Source organism: Odontesthes bonariensis, chromosome 15, assembly GCF_027942865.1.
Source record: "Odontesthes bonariensis isolate fOdoBon6 chromosome 15, fOdoBon6.hap1, whole genome shotgun sequence".
Lineage (NCBI taxonomy): Eukaryota > Metazoa > Chordata > Actinopteri > Atheriniformes > Atherinopsidae > Odontesthes > Odontesthes bonariensis.
Window position 1 is genome coordinate 728,339 of NC_134520.1, and position 14,569 is coordinate 742,907.

The 14,569-nt window shown below is 40.0% G+C and overlaps 1 protein-coding gene across 1 annotated transcript in view; it reads left to right on the forward strand.

The window, feature by feature from the left end:
- Positions 1-8,551, forward strand: part of slc5a9 (solute carrier family 5 member 9) — a 32,051-nt gene extending 23,500 nt beyond the window's left edge. Inside the window, exons 11-13 of the mRNA XM_075484577.1 lie at positions 2,773-2,941; positions 7,320-7,535; positions 8,243-8,551. Coding sequence (XP_075340692.1) covers positions 2,773-2,941; positions 7,320-7,535; positions 8,243-8,551 — 694 coding nt within the window. The remainder of the gene's footprint in view (positions 1-2,772; positions 2,942-7,319; positions 7,536-8,242) is intronic.
- Positions 8,552-14,569: the final 6,018 nt, after the last annotated feature.

A 14,569-nucleotide genomic window follows, 5' to 3' on the forward strand; every position in this document is an offset into this window, starting at 1 on the left:
ATAATTCAGGACGGCCAATCGCTTCCCGTGTTTTGCCCCGGACGATTGCGCGTGAATCCTGCCGAGACAACGCCAAATTGTTATGGAATTTTTGTCTTAACTCCCTATTAAGATTTTGCTTACCTTCCTATTACATCTGATGAGAAGTGAAATATAGACTTTCAATGTTTGTGCCGGCCGGCCACGTGTTTATTTTCTTCTGCAAAAGAGGTCAATCCTCACCAGTCAGCGTTCGTGGTGAGAAGAGACCCAGAACAAAGGAAATCAGAAGCATTTATACAGAAAGAGGAGGGTTTGGACTTTCAGGTGACACCTGAAAGAACACACCGTGTGTATTCTCAAACTGTCTCCTTGCCACACCCCCTGGGGGAAAGTCTCGCACTTTGGGGAGATGCAGAATCCGGAGACAATGGTCATTTGAATGATTATTGTCAATGTGTTAATCAACAGACACATGGTCTGCAGACATTGGGTCTACAACAAGGTGTCTTTTAAAAGACAAAAGGTTAGCAGACATCGAATTTACCATAACAAAGTCAAGATCCAGTGTATAAAATGCATTTGTAAACTCTACCACATAAGAAATTAGGTAACACCAGAGTCAGCAATGAGTAAAAGATTGTAAAAACTCACAAAAAGGCAGATTCTGGGCTGTGATTGAATTTAGTCACAGATTAAGAAACTCAACAGATGCCATTGCGATGGCTGCAATTATTGGAAGACTATTTTCTCCTAAATCCTAAATTAGAAAAGCGTGGTAGATGTTGGTGTGTACTTGGACAGAGCTGTAGGGCCCAGATTAGCCCTCTTCATGACCGAATGTTGATTGCTTATAGAATTATTCATCCCCCAGTGGGTGAAATTAAAAAAATAATAATATTTAAAGTAGCCTGGTAGTAAACTCCTATCCTAGAGCTTACCCTGCACTTCCCTACCCCCTCTCCTGCACTGTACCCCCCTCTATGTCTGCACTCTGTCTCGACACTGTCACTTCTGACAACTGGCTTCCTTCTGCATAGCTTATTGTTAGCTTTGATGTTAGCTGCATTGTTATATCCTCATTTGTAAGTCGCTTTGGATAAAAGCATCTGCTAAATGCAGAAACAGAAACAAAGTAAACCTGTCATTCATGAACTATTCAAGATTATCAAAGCACATGGCCCAATTTCCCCAAACGTATTACAATTTGTGGGTTTCAGCTTGTCAACAGTTTAATTAAGGACAAACGGGGGATTCCAACTGATCTAATACATTTCAGGTGGAGGTTGAATAGAAAAGCAGCAGTTATATGATGTCATATGTGACCTCAGTTTTGTGGTTTTCTGCTGAAGGAGTTTTAGACACGTGTCACACAGAATAGAAGATGTACTTGCCTCACATTGCAACATATTTTCTGTTTTCGGTTGGTTTAATTATTTAATGGTTTGACAGTAATGGTAGGCATGTAAAAATCAAAAAGTCAATAAAAATTGGTGTTCTTGTTGGTTTCCTTTACTTATTTTATCTTTTCGTGGTTTTTTGATCTACTTCCATCAGTCCCCCCCGATTATCTTTTTCATACCTGACCAAACATCTCTCGCATTGTTCTGCTGGAGCTTGTTTTCAAGCTTTTTTTCTGCACACCTCACTCTCAGTTATCTTCTTTTTCAACTGTTTTTGAGCAGTCCTGCCTCTCCACATGAAGGCTTTTCTTCTTGTTCAGCAGCGTTTTCAGATCACTGGTTATACAGGGTTGTATGGGGGAAGCACCCCACTGTCCTTGTAGGAATGATATTTCTTCCAACACAGAGTTGATATAGCCTATCACAATCTGATGGCATTAATGTCATCTTCATGTAGCTCACAGAGTGCATTTCTGTCTGTAGTGTCAGAGCGCTTCTTTAGATTCTGCTCATCTTCCCTTCATCTAAGAGAAAACTGTGGAGGGGGGCGTGGTGCATCAGGTGCAGAGGAGAGGTGGAGAGGTGGGAAGAGCTCAGAGGACAGTGGGAGGGGAGATGATTGGCACACCTGTACATCGTCGGCTAATCATTCTCCCCTTTATCAGTAGCGTGCTGGTCCAGAGATGACAGGATCGAGAGCCAGAGACGGAGTGACGTTTGAACCAAGCACACGGAGGAGCTGGAGTTCATCTGTTGCCGTTCTGGCTAGTAATCTCGATCAGTACAGAATAAAAACAAGTCTAAGTAAACACGGTCTCTGCTCATGTGTTGGGTGAACCCACAGTGACACGGGAATTGTTACAAAAACCTTCTCAACGCATTTTAATAGTTGCCACTGAACAATGGTGTCTTGGTGAATATCAGGGGAACCATATTGTGGTCTGCCTTGTCTCAGGGAGGACAGGCAGTGGAGTTCTATGTATCCTTTATCATGAGTATAATAGAACTCTCATCATCTGCTCTTATTTACGAACTTTCTGCTACTATGATGTGCCACATTCTATTGTATGGTGTTGTTCATTTTTTGCTATATATATTGTTTTTACACTGTACTCATGTTCATTGTTGTGAGTTTATTTACTTTCCAGTGAATTCAATATGTGGTCATTGCTAAGAGAAATGAGGGTATTAGAGGACATTTTTTTTCTCTCTCTTTGATCAAACCTTTTGATTTAAGTTCTTAAAATTCGTATGTCACATTCTAAAAATCTCATCCTGAAAATGATCAAATAATTGCTGTCTTTTGGTTCCCAGTAATGATTTCAGGCTTTTAAAATTTTCTCTCTGTTTGACCTCAACTCAAACTAAAATAACATCAATTTTATTTCAGGGTTTTTATCCTCCTCTTGATGTGCATTAGTCTGCTGTGGATCCCAGTCGTCCAAACAGCCAACAGTGGACAGCTGTTTGAATATATTCAGTCAGTGACCAGCTTTCTAGCACCACCCATTACTGCTGTATTCCTGATGGCCATCTTTTGGCCACGTGCCAATGAGCAGGTAGGTCTTGAACACACGCATAAAAAGATTAAGACATAAATCATTTGATGTGACGTCTGATATACTTTAACCTCAGGGAAAACGTTATGTTCAGACATTTAACACAATGTACTTTAGAATTAAAGAATTATTGAACTCGATACCCAAGATATTGTACAGGTTTTGATTTAAAGCTCAAGTTCACCCCTGCTGTAGTGTATTATAGTGATAGATGCAGTTTGTTACTGGGCCTTGGCATGCTTTTACAATTTTTACAGTAAATTGTTTAATTATATTTCCCTAATAAATCTGAACTTAGCAAATATATTATTGGTACTAACAAAATTTGGGTGCACTACACTACGTCATGAAACTGCTTCTTCAAGACACTGTGGGACAATGCAGCTACAGCTACAGACTCAGACTGACACTGGAGCACGGAGTACCTGGCACTGCATTTATTTCTGTTCCAGGGTAGCAATATATAAGTTTACTGTCTCCTGGAAGAATTTCCTGCACCGGTTCCAACATTAGCTGCTTCTGCCTGCCACTCTCTACAACTCTTTATTTGCCCTGACTGCTGGGATAGCTTCCTGCTTCTGAAGAGTGCAAACGTGTCTCTGCTGCTTATCGCTTTATTTGCTTTTAAATAATTTTACTTCTCTCCAAAAGTCTTGAATATAATTTTATTCTTTTTCTTTTAAGTGAACCAAGACTTTTTTAATAATTTTTATTCTTTTTACAACTTATCCGACGAGCCAGCGACTACAATCCTTTAAAAAAGGCCCTGTGAAAGCTGTCGGATATATCAACAGGAAATTTGTGCGCTACAAGAGAGACTGATCCATGCGTTTGTCTCCAGCAGGTTAGACTGCTGTAACGGCCTGCTCACTGGGCTCACTAAACGGGCTGTAAGACAGCTGCAGTACATCCAGAACGCTGCTGCTCGAGTCCTGACTAGAACCAGGAAATACCACCATATTAGTCCAGTGCTCAGGTCTCTGCACTGGCTTCCTGTCGCTCAGAGAATAGACTTTAAAACAGCTCTGCTTGTGTACAAGTCTCTTCATTGTCAAGCGCCAAAGTACATCTCTGACATGTTAGAGCCATATGAACCAACTCGGGCTCTGAGAACCTCAGGGAGGGGTCTCCTGCCTCAGGGAGGGGTCTCCTGCCTCAGGGAGGGGTCTCCTGCTGGTGCCCAGAGTCAGGACTAAACAAGGTGAGGCTGCGTTTCAGTTTGATGCTCCTAAAATCTGGAACAGTCTTCCAGAAGATGTGAGACAGGCCTCAACTCTGACAATGTTTAAATCCAGGCTGAAAACAGTTCTATTTAGCTGTGCATATGACACCTGAAAGTATTTTATCTGCACTCTTCACTTTTAAATGAATTAATCTATGTTTTTTTTTAATTATTTTATTGCCTTCTTGTGATATTATGTAGCTGTAAAGCACTTTAAATTGCCTTGTGTATGAACTGTGCTCTTCAAATAAACTTGCCTTGCCTTACAAAACTAACCAAGAACACAGCGCAACCTGGTGGCAGAAGGTGCACATAACACCCCAATACTCTATTGCATTGAATATATCAGGCCGCTGTCCTGCAGGTTTTAGATGTCTCCCTGCTGCAACACACCTGATTCAGATTAAATGGATCTCTTCATAAGATTGTTAAATTCGGCACAAAGCTGTTAATGACACATTGACTTGAATCAGGTGTGTTGAAGGTGGAAAACATGTAAAACCTGCAGGACAGAGGCCCTCGAGGACCGGGGTTGGCCATCCCCGGTATATAGGAACTCAAACATTGATTACTGGGAGAACACTTATAATCTGTGCACCCTGAAATACAAATATCCCCTGAACAGAAATGTACATACTTGTAATTGGACATGAATCCTTTTAAATGAACTCTTGAATTTTGGGTCCCCAGTATTTAACAGTGCCTTACAGAAACATCGACACCAAAGCAGTCTTAATTGACCCGTTACATATGCACACAAGGGGCAGTTGTGTCCACTTGACCAGGTGGAGTGACTAGTCTCGACTAAATTTGTGATTCGTAAATAAACATGTTACCTGTATTTATAAGTGATGTAGACAGGAACATTCTGATTCATTCAGTATTTGTGTAAGAACTTTTGAAAGATGAAATCTTTTTTTGATGGCCTAATTTTGTGTTTATACAAACCTTACTCATACCCATTTTAATTTTCAACAAATGTTTGTACCAGAAAACTTTTGAGACTTTGAGACGTCCACATGGAACACCCACAGATTTTCCCCTTTTTTCTTCAACAGCATTCTCAGAAACTCATCTTGTAGAAATGTGTTCTTGTATAAATTCATTGATTTTATGTGAAGCTGACATTGTACGGGTATATTGGTGTGTGTGTGTGTTTATGATAGTTAATTAGTATCTATTGGACCTTTCAAGTTTATTACATTTTCAGTAATTGTAATTGATTTATTGGTTAATTGAGCTCATACTTTTGTTTTTGTGGCCTACGTGTGTCATTAAGAACTCTTGTTCATTTTGCTGTGTATGTGCAGATACAGTAAGTGCCTCTTTACCAACAACAGAAAGCAGCTGCAACATGTACAGTGTTGAGTCTCTGCCGACCTGTATGACAGGCACTGGGCTGATATATGGCAAATACATGATATATTGAGCAGGATGCAAGACAGTTACAAGCACTAAGTAAAATGAGTCATTTAGAATCTCAGTCAGTGTTATTCAGGAAGAAAGTTAGTACATGAGTCAGGACTAAACCTTTACCATACTGTATATAAAAACCCTGCGATTCATTAACAAAACATTCTACAACTGCTGGGGGGATGTTTGTAACGCTCTGGATGGGATCTCCTACATCCAACCCAAGGGCTTGAGGAAAGCTCCATTCAAAGCTTCTACTGTCTCTTCGTATCCTATAGAAAGAGAATATTATTCTAAAAAATTGTCCTTTTAATGGGTCATACTGTTGTGGAGAAAAGGAGTCGAATCCGCGTCGGTCAGCCTTTCATTGGGGAAGTTTATTTGAACAAGCCGTCACAGCAAATGTGCGTACAGGATGTCCGAAACTCTCCACCGACCTCATTTTGTCACCACTCTTTATACTGCTCCTGGATCATAACAAGCGTACGTGGCCCGAGCCCCAATCTTTCTCAGGCGCCGGGCTTTTGCCATTATCATAAACAAGCTCATTCTAACTATCAACAATATTCATATGAACCGAACAACAAAGCACACGATGTAATTAGGCCATGTCATGACATTTCTCTCCCACATAATCCCCCCTGAAATCACTTATCAGTGATTTAATAAAGAAATAATCTAAAATGAAAGAAAATCATCCCACATAATTAACCTAACTAATTAATTAATAATTAATTAACATAATCAACACTAAATTATTCTAATAATTCTACATTCTAAGTCAAAGGGAACATATTGAATAAATGAAAAGGAATATATATATGTACCCAAATCACATTAAATGATACTGAATTCAACAATAATACAAATTTTAACATTGCCATCACACTTGTCCACTGTTCGCAGTGCATAGGAGCGAAAAACCCACTGGCTGCTACTTCCGTAACTCATGTTCTTATTCTTGGGAAAACTCACCTACGGCCCCACCCCACTCGGCGACCGACCACTTTACCAAAGGCCGAACAGTTGACTAACACAACTGGCAATGGACATATTAGTGATTAGTTCTGACTGATTGTAAACATGGAATGAACACACTACCATCATCAAATGAATAAATCACAGTTAACGCAATGTGTGCTGTGTAGAATACTCCCCATGGCTAGTATATGGTTCAGACTGATAACTGTTTGTTTGTCAGTTCCTGGTAAGGACGTTTCTGTTGTTTGTTGTGCCTGTGCTTGAACAATGTATTCATAGAACTGAATCAGATGCCTTGTCTTTTCTCCAGAATTGATTGCACACTGGTCTTTACAAAGACTTCCTGACTTACTTCAGATATATTTTTTACATGCTCTCACTAGGAGTAATTGTGACTTCAGCTTTTACAGCCATGCAGTGTTTCTTTCTTTGAAATTAACCCAGCAGCATGTTGTCCCAGTTGTTATGGTTGTGCATATATGTTGTGACTCACGAGAATTTAATCTTGTGCCGCCTTTTGAGGATCTTTTATTGTCAGTAAGCTCAATACCATTTGGTGGCACTCTGTTACAAGCTCTGTCGTGATTAAGTATCAAAAGATTCTCTTTCGAACAGATTGCCCACCCCCAGATAATGTCATCTAATTTTTCTCAAATTTTCTAGATTTAGAGTTTTCCAGCTCTTGAGGAAGACTGTTACAAAAGATTTTAACATTTCACTGGCCTTTTCTCCTGAAGTATTTTGTCCATGTATGTGTCTTAGGGTGCATTCTGGGGTCTTATGACTGGCCTCGTGGTTGGACTGATCCGCATGGTTCTGGAGTTCTCCTATATGCCTCCATCCTGTGGTCAGCATGATCCTCGACCTTCCATCCTGGTTGATGTCCATTACCTTTACTTTGCTCTAATTCTGATGGCTCTCACTTGTTTAGTAATTGTTGCTGTCAGCTTGGCCACGCCCCCAATACCTAAAGAACATGTAAGGAGTATACCTTTCATTTATCATATATGTATTATCTTTAAAATGACATGATGACGACTGAAAAATAATAATATCATTGCACACAAACTTTATCTATTACTTTTCCTCTATTGTACCTCCATCTTTCCTCTATCGAGCCAAACTGCAAACACCCCAAGTCTTTAACACTCCTGTCTATGGTGTTAAGACTGTCTGTCAAAGACATGCTCCAATTGAAGTTTTCTGTAATTTCGGTATTTTGTATTCTTAGAGATCTAACACGTCATTAATTTGTGATAATTCAAATTTAAATTGCAAAACAAACCAAGAAGAAACAGTCTATCAAATACTCCTTTTAGTTTAAGCATTGCAAAAAGAAACCTTATGAGTGTATACACTCGTGTGTTTTCATGCGCAGTTTCATAGGTAATGAATTAAAGCAGTCAGCTGACACACTGATGATGTTATCCATTGCTTTCCTGTCTATACCTCATGAGAATACTAGATTAAACTAATTGGACTGCGTTATTTGTCAGGCGTTTATTTGTCCAGCACATCTGCTGGACCAGTCATCATCTGCACAGCTGTCACATGCAGATGATGACTGGTCCAGCAGATATGCTGCAGTATATACAATAAGAGTGTAAACATCTACTAAATGTCCTTGATTAGAAGGTAATCATGACACTTACCATTTTTCTGTTACTTTCCTCTCCTCTGTGCAGCTATATAGGTTGACCTGGTGGTCTAGATATAGCCTTGAGCCACGGATTGACCTCACAAACCCTCAGGTCCCACCTGAGCCAGTTCCCTGGGAGAGCTCTGCCACTGACAGCTTACCACAGCAAAGATGGAAGAGAACTGTTCTGTGGCTCTGTGGTCTAAGTGGTCCGACTTCTCAATCTGCCCCTCCAGTACCTGAAAACAATCATCTGGATATCCTGCAAGAGAAGCCTGTTTGGAGGAACATCTGCAATGTAAATGCCTTGTTACTCCTGGCTGCTAATGTGTTTCTCTGGGGATACTTTGCATAGTGTGGAAGTTCTTTGAAAACTTCAATTGCATGTACATTTCTTCATGAATCTAAGGTACTCTTGTATTCAAAATTATTCAAGGACCAATGAATGAAAAATGACAACTTTTAATAATACTGACTAACAATTATTAAAATTGATCATTTATAGAGAACATTAAAGTCCCCAAGACAGCAGAGAATCTGTTCAACATGCTGCAATTTTCATAGAATGATAAAAAAGCCCTTTCCATCCAAGATGAACCTTAATATGCTGAATAAAATTAACCTGATATGACAGGATTTTGAGGATTTTTGCCCTGGTTCAAATGACATTTTCTAAACTGTTTACCTAATATCTGAAGAAACAGCATTTCTCTGTTTCTCTTCTGATTGGAGAGGTTAGTATATACAGAATATTATCAGATGACAGCATGTTATTTTTTACATGTACCTCAGAATACACAACAGAGCAGAATAAGAACTGTATTCTTTTTAATTCAATTCAATTCAGTTTATTTATAAAGCGCTAAATCACAACAAATATCATCTCAAGGCACTTCGGTAATACACTTCTGAATCAAGAGTAGGTTTTTTAAGTAAAGGTTTAATTACAGCAACCTTAAAAGTCTGAGGTACATATCCTGCCAACAAAGACAGATTGATCAAATCCAATATGGAAGTGTCAATTAATGGGAAAACCTCCTTGAACAGTCTGGTTGGGATTGGGTCTAAAACACAAGTTGATGGTTTAGAAGAGACTATTGCTGTTGTTAGCTCAGAGAGATCAACTGGACAGAAGCCGTCTGAATACAAATCAGGTTCTAAAGATACTTCTAAAGCTGCTGTACTTGATGATACATCACTGATAATAGTGGGAAGGACTCCATCAATCTTCTCTCTAATAGAAACAATTTTATTAATAAAGAAGCTCATGAAATCATCACTGCTCAGACTTAAATGAATAACTGGCTCAGCAGAGCTCGGACTCTTAGTCAGACTGGCTACAGCGCTGAAGAGAAACCTGGGATTATTCTTATTCTCTTCTATCAATGATGAATAATAAGCAGTTCTAGCTTTACGAAGGGCTTTCTTATACATTGTTAAACTATCTTTCCAGACTAACTGAGACTCTTCTAAATTAGAGGAACACCACTGTCTCTCCAGCTTTCTTGCAGTCTGCTTTAAAGCACGCAGCTGTGAATTATACCAAGGAGCCAGCCTCTTCTGACTGATTACCTTCCTTTTCAGAGGGGCAACATTGTCCAGTGCTGTACGCATTGAAACTATAGTGCTGTCAACAAGAGAGTCAAGTGCTGCTGGAGTAAAGTTTAGGTAGTCGTCCTCTGTCATATCTGCACATGGCAGTGAAGAAAAGGATGATGGAATTAATTCTTTAAATCTGGTTACAGCATCCTCTGGTAGACACCTTCTATACGTAAATTTCTTCTCAGAAACTGTATAGTCAAGTAATGTAAACTCAAAGGTTATCAGAAAATGGTCAGATAAGACAGGGTTATGAGGGAACACTGTTAACTGTTCACTCTCAATGCCATAAGTCAGCACAAGATCAAGGGTGTGATTAAGGCAGTGAGTCGGTCTGTGAACACTCTGAGAAAATCCAATAGAGTCTTAAAGTCTATAGCCTCGTTCCCACTATGCAGTCCAGTACGGGTTGGTTCGGAACGGTACGGTACGGGTCACTTTGGGGTCAGCTTGTGTTCCCACTGTACAAAGGGGTCCTCCAGGGGTGGGTGGAGTGCGTGCCGAAGCGTAAATAGCAAATAACAGCAAATAACAAATAACATCCATAATTTGGAACCACCTCCAAGCTTCTTCAGCTTAATGCCACCCCGGCTCGCGGTCCGGTTGAAACCACTCTCTGTCATTTCTGCTGCAATCAGCTGGAAAACTTTTTGGTTTGGCACAGCGCCATCGAGCTCCCGCTGCACAGCCTCCTCACCAACACCGGAGAGCAGAGCCTGGAACCGGTCCTGTGTGCTGGGTACCTCAAGCAGAAGGGTTACAGACATGGCAACGGGTTCCATGGTAACGGGTTCCATGGGACCGGTACGCTTTGGTGGGAGTGGAAACACTGAAACAAGAGAACCGTTCCAACCCGAGCCGTACCGTACTGCATAGTGGAATCTGGGCTTAATATAGAATTAAAGTTCATATTCAGGCTGTCATTTCCAACATCTACATGAATATTAAAGTCACCCACTACAATGACTTTACCTGTACTCAGCACTAACTGTTAGGATCTGGGTGTGTTTAGCGGTGTTTTTGGACTTCTTAGTTATTGGTTCTATTTTTATTCGGTGCTCTTAGTTCTTTCTTTATTAGATCAGTCTTTGTTTTACCTTAGCTCTGTTTCTCATAGTATTCAGTTATGTTTAATTACTCCTTGTTTATTCTTTGTGTTAGATTATTTTTCCTTTATGATTCTAGTATGTTTTCCCTTTGCCTGAGGCTCTAGCTACATGAAAATGAAACGAGTTTTTTTTTTAAACTGATTACAAAAATGATTGCGACCACACAGGGAAGCTTCTGTAAAAATATCAGGTCCTCATGGTAAGGCCACGCTTGCTGAAAACGATGCAGTACACATGCCACACACTCTATGTGCGCTGTAAGCCACCCCAGCCATCTCTCTCTCCTCAGTCTGTCTTCTGCCCTCTTCACTCACACCTGCAGGAATCAACCTCCCAAGTTGCCAGATCCTTGTCTTAAGGCCGGCGCACACCTTTACGATGTCATCGTTGCATCGTTTGTCGGGTGATCGGCATAACAATTCGGACCGTATTTGACACGCTCGCACGTCCACCGCACACACTTGCGAACCTACGATGTTTTTGAACGAATGTTATCACTTGACCGAAATAGGAAGCCACAAATCACGTGACTTTCAAACTGGAGGCATGGAGCCATGTTTGTGTCGTAGTCGTCCAACGTGACTAAGTGCACTATTCCCATTGGCTGTTTAAATAATCCTGCGCGATGACATCGGAACAGAGACCGCACACACATACGATTGTATTCGGCACAAGGAAAATCCGTATGGAAATATCAAACATGTTTGATTTGATCCGATGAAATGACAAACGACAAAATCGTTTGTCGTTTGTCGGCTGCTACCGCACACCTTTACTATTCCCATGCGAAGTCATCGGGCCGACAAAATCGTACACGAATCGTAAAGGTGTGCGCCGGCCTTTACTCGTCTTACATTCCCTAGTCTGCTCTTGGTTTTGTTCCTGTGCTCTGACTCCCTGTGTTCCTTGGATTTATGTTTTATCATTACTTTTCATTAAATCTTCATAATCTACTCCCTACCTCTGACGTTGTCCGCATTTGGGTCCAACTCTACAACTCCTAACATGACACTAACTGGGATAAAAACTCTGAGAATTCAGACAGAAACTCAGAATAAGGGCCAGGTGGACGATACACAACAACAAACACAAGAGGTTTCTGGGATTTCCACTTTGCGTGGGAAAAACTGAGAATCAGAGATTCAAAAGAGCTCAAACTAATCTTGGGTCTGGGACTGATGAGTAACCCTGATCTGAAGATAGCTGCCACTCCTCCTCCTCTGCCTGTGGTTCCAGGAACGTGAACATTTAAACAGTCAGAGGGAGTTGCTTCATTAATGCTAACATGATGCTAACATGATGCTAACATGATCCTCCTGCTGCAGCCAGGTTTCTGTAAGACTAAATATATCAATATGATGATCACACATCAACTCATTCACTAACAGAGACTTGGAAAGGAGAGATCTGATATTCAGCAAACCACATTTAATAGTTTGATGTTTTTGTTCAGTTAAAGTTTTTGTTTTAATAATTTCTTTTTGCACATGAGGATTTGCTCCTTTTGTGTTAATTGATTGGGTGGGTAGCAGCAGGTGGGAAGCTGCAGAGAAGTGTGTAAGACTACAACTCTGCATCCTGGTCTGAGCCCTGGGTTGTCATGTTTTAGGGTGGCAAATAAATTTATCCATATTTCTAGAAATGAGAGCTGCTCCTACCAAAGTGGGATGGATGCCGTCTCTCCTCATCAGACCAGGTTTTCTCCAGAAAGATTGCCAATTATCTCTGTAGCCCACGTTGTTTGCTGGACACCATCTAGACAACCAGCGATTGTAGGACGACATGCGGCTAAACATGTCATCACTGGTCAGATTTGGCAGGGGTCCAGAGAAAACTACGGAGTCCCACATTGTTTTGGCAAAATTACACACCGATGCAACATTAATTGGCGTAACCGGGTGTCATTAAAGCGATACTCCGGAGTAGATTCAACCTGGGGTCATTTGAACCGTGATATCCAGCCAAGTAGCCCACCCGAAGTTTTTCCGATATTGGCTGAACATCAGCTGAGTTACTGAGTTATCCCGAATAGCTTCGTACAAGGGTTAATGGACCCTGGCAGTATCTCCAAAATTACCACACTAAAATCACATGCCATGACACCAAATTTCTACAGTAGTACAAATATGGTCTGTACTCACAAAGCGATGCATTTGGAAGTTTGTACATAGTCCAGGAGTTTATTATTATCAACACAAGCCTGATAGCTTCTCTGCTGCTAAAGCTGCGTCGACGTCACTTCCTTGATCTGGGAGCTTCAAAGTAAGATGAGGGTTGATCTACTACTGTAGACAACAAAGCAAGGCTGCTCAATTTCTCCTTGATAAAACAATTTCACAACTCTACAACATAAAAATTCATAAAAAAAACATGTAGAATATAGCATATACGCTATATAAACGCTGCCGCTCGCCTCCTAACTGGAACACGTGAGAGGGAGCACACCACTCCCATTTTAGCCCCCCTCCACTGCCCTGTAAAAAAAGATCCTAATTTTACAGATAATAACTCTAATTTGTATAAAGTAAATTTCAGTTTTTTAAAAATAACGTTTATACAACTGTGAAATTATAGAAAACACCTGTGGAATCACAGTTCAACCATTATTTTACAGTTAATGCATATAATGATTCATTAAACGTATTTCATTTTTTTTTATGAAAAAGTACAATATAATTTCAATTGTATTTTTTCAGTTTTATTCAATTACATAATTTTTATGTAAAATTACATTAATAATAAATGTGCAATTTTTTATTATAGAGGTCAATGTCCATATTTGGAATTTACAGTTTTCCTCTGTAATTTTATGATTAATTTGTGTTTTTTTAAATTTTTTTATAGTTTATTGCATTTAGTTTCATATTCAAACTTCAAAACGCTAATTCTGGATGTAAATATAGGAAACCTTTTTTAATATGGAAAATCTTTTGAGTGGACAAAGCTGTTAGTGAAGAGACTTTTAAGGATCTTACACTTCTGGACACAATCATTAAAACTAAGGTAAGTAAACTGCAAGTCAGTGAATCTAACTTCAGTAAAATGAATAGCAAACAGAAATATTGCACACAAGGTTTAATGTATGGGCAGCTTCGGCAGAAAGGTCATTCCAAACAGCATTTACAAAACAGCCCTCACACTGATTCTCTGTATTAATCTTCATAAAAATTCTTGACGCGGTGAAGAACAAAGAGCATCCCACTGAAACACGTGAGGCTATGGACGAACAGCATCACCAACATACTCAGCAGGAGGGATCTGAGCAGAGAAGAGAGGAAAAAAAGAAACAGCAGTGTGTTAGTTTGACTAAAGTTAATCCGTTTTTATGAGCTTAATAACAAAACGACAACAGCATGAAAAGTGACATGAAATTGCAACACCATAATAGAACTGACTTGCAAAGTGAATGTTAATGACCCACAAAAACCTTGAACTGGCTAATTTTTCTCATTAAAAACTAAACTTCTGATGTCTTATTTTCAGGTGTGGTCAGAGTTTCCTGCCATTCTCAGCAGCAGTGAGAAGAATAGCTTTATCACAGCTCCTATCACCGCTTTATTCTGGTTAATCACTGCATCCTGTGGTCAGATATGTCTGTATAACAGTCCAATGCTACAGACCATTACTCGGGACGTCGCTCTGATCATTTTTGACAGTTGTCACTT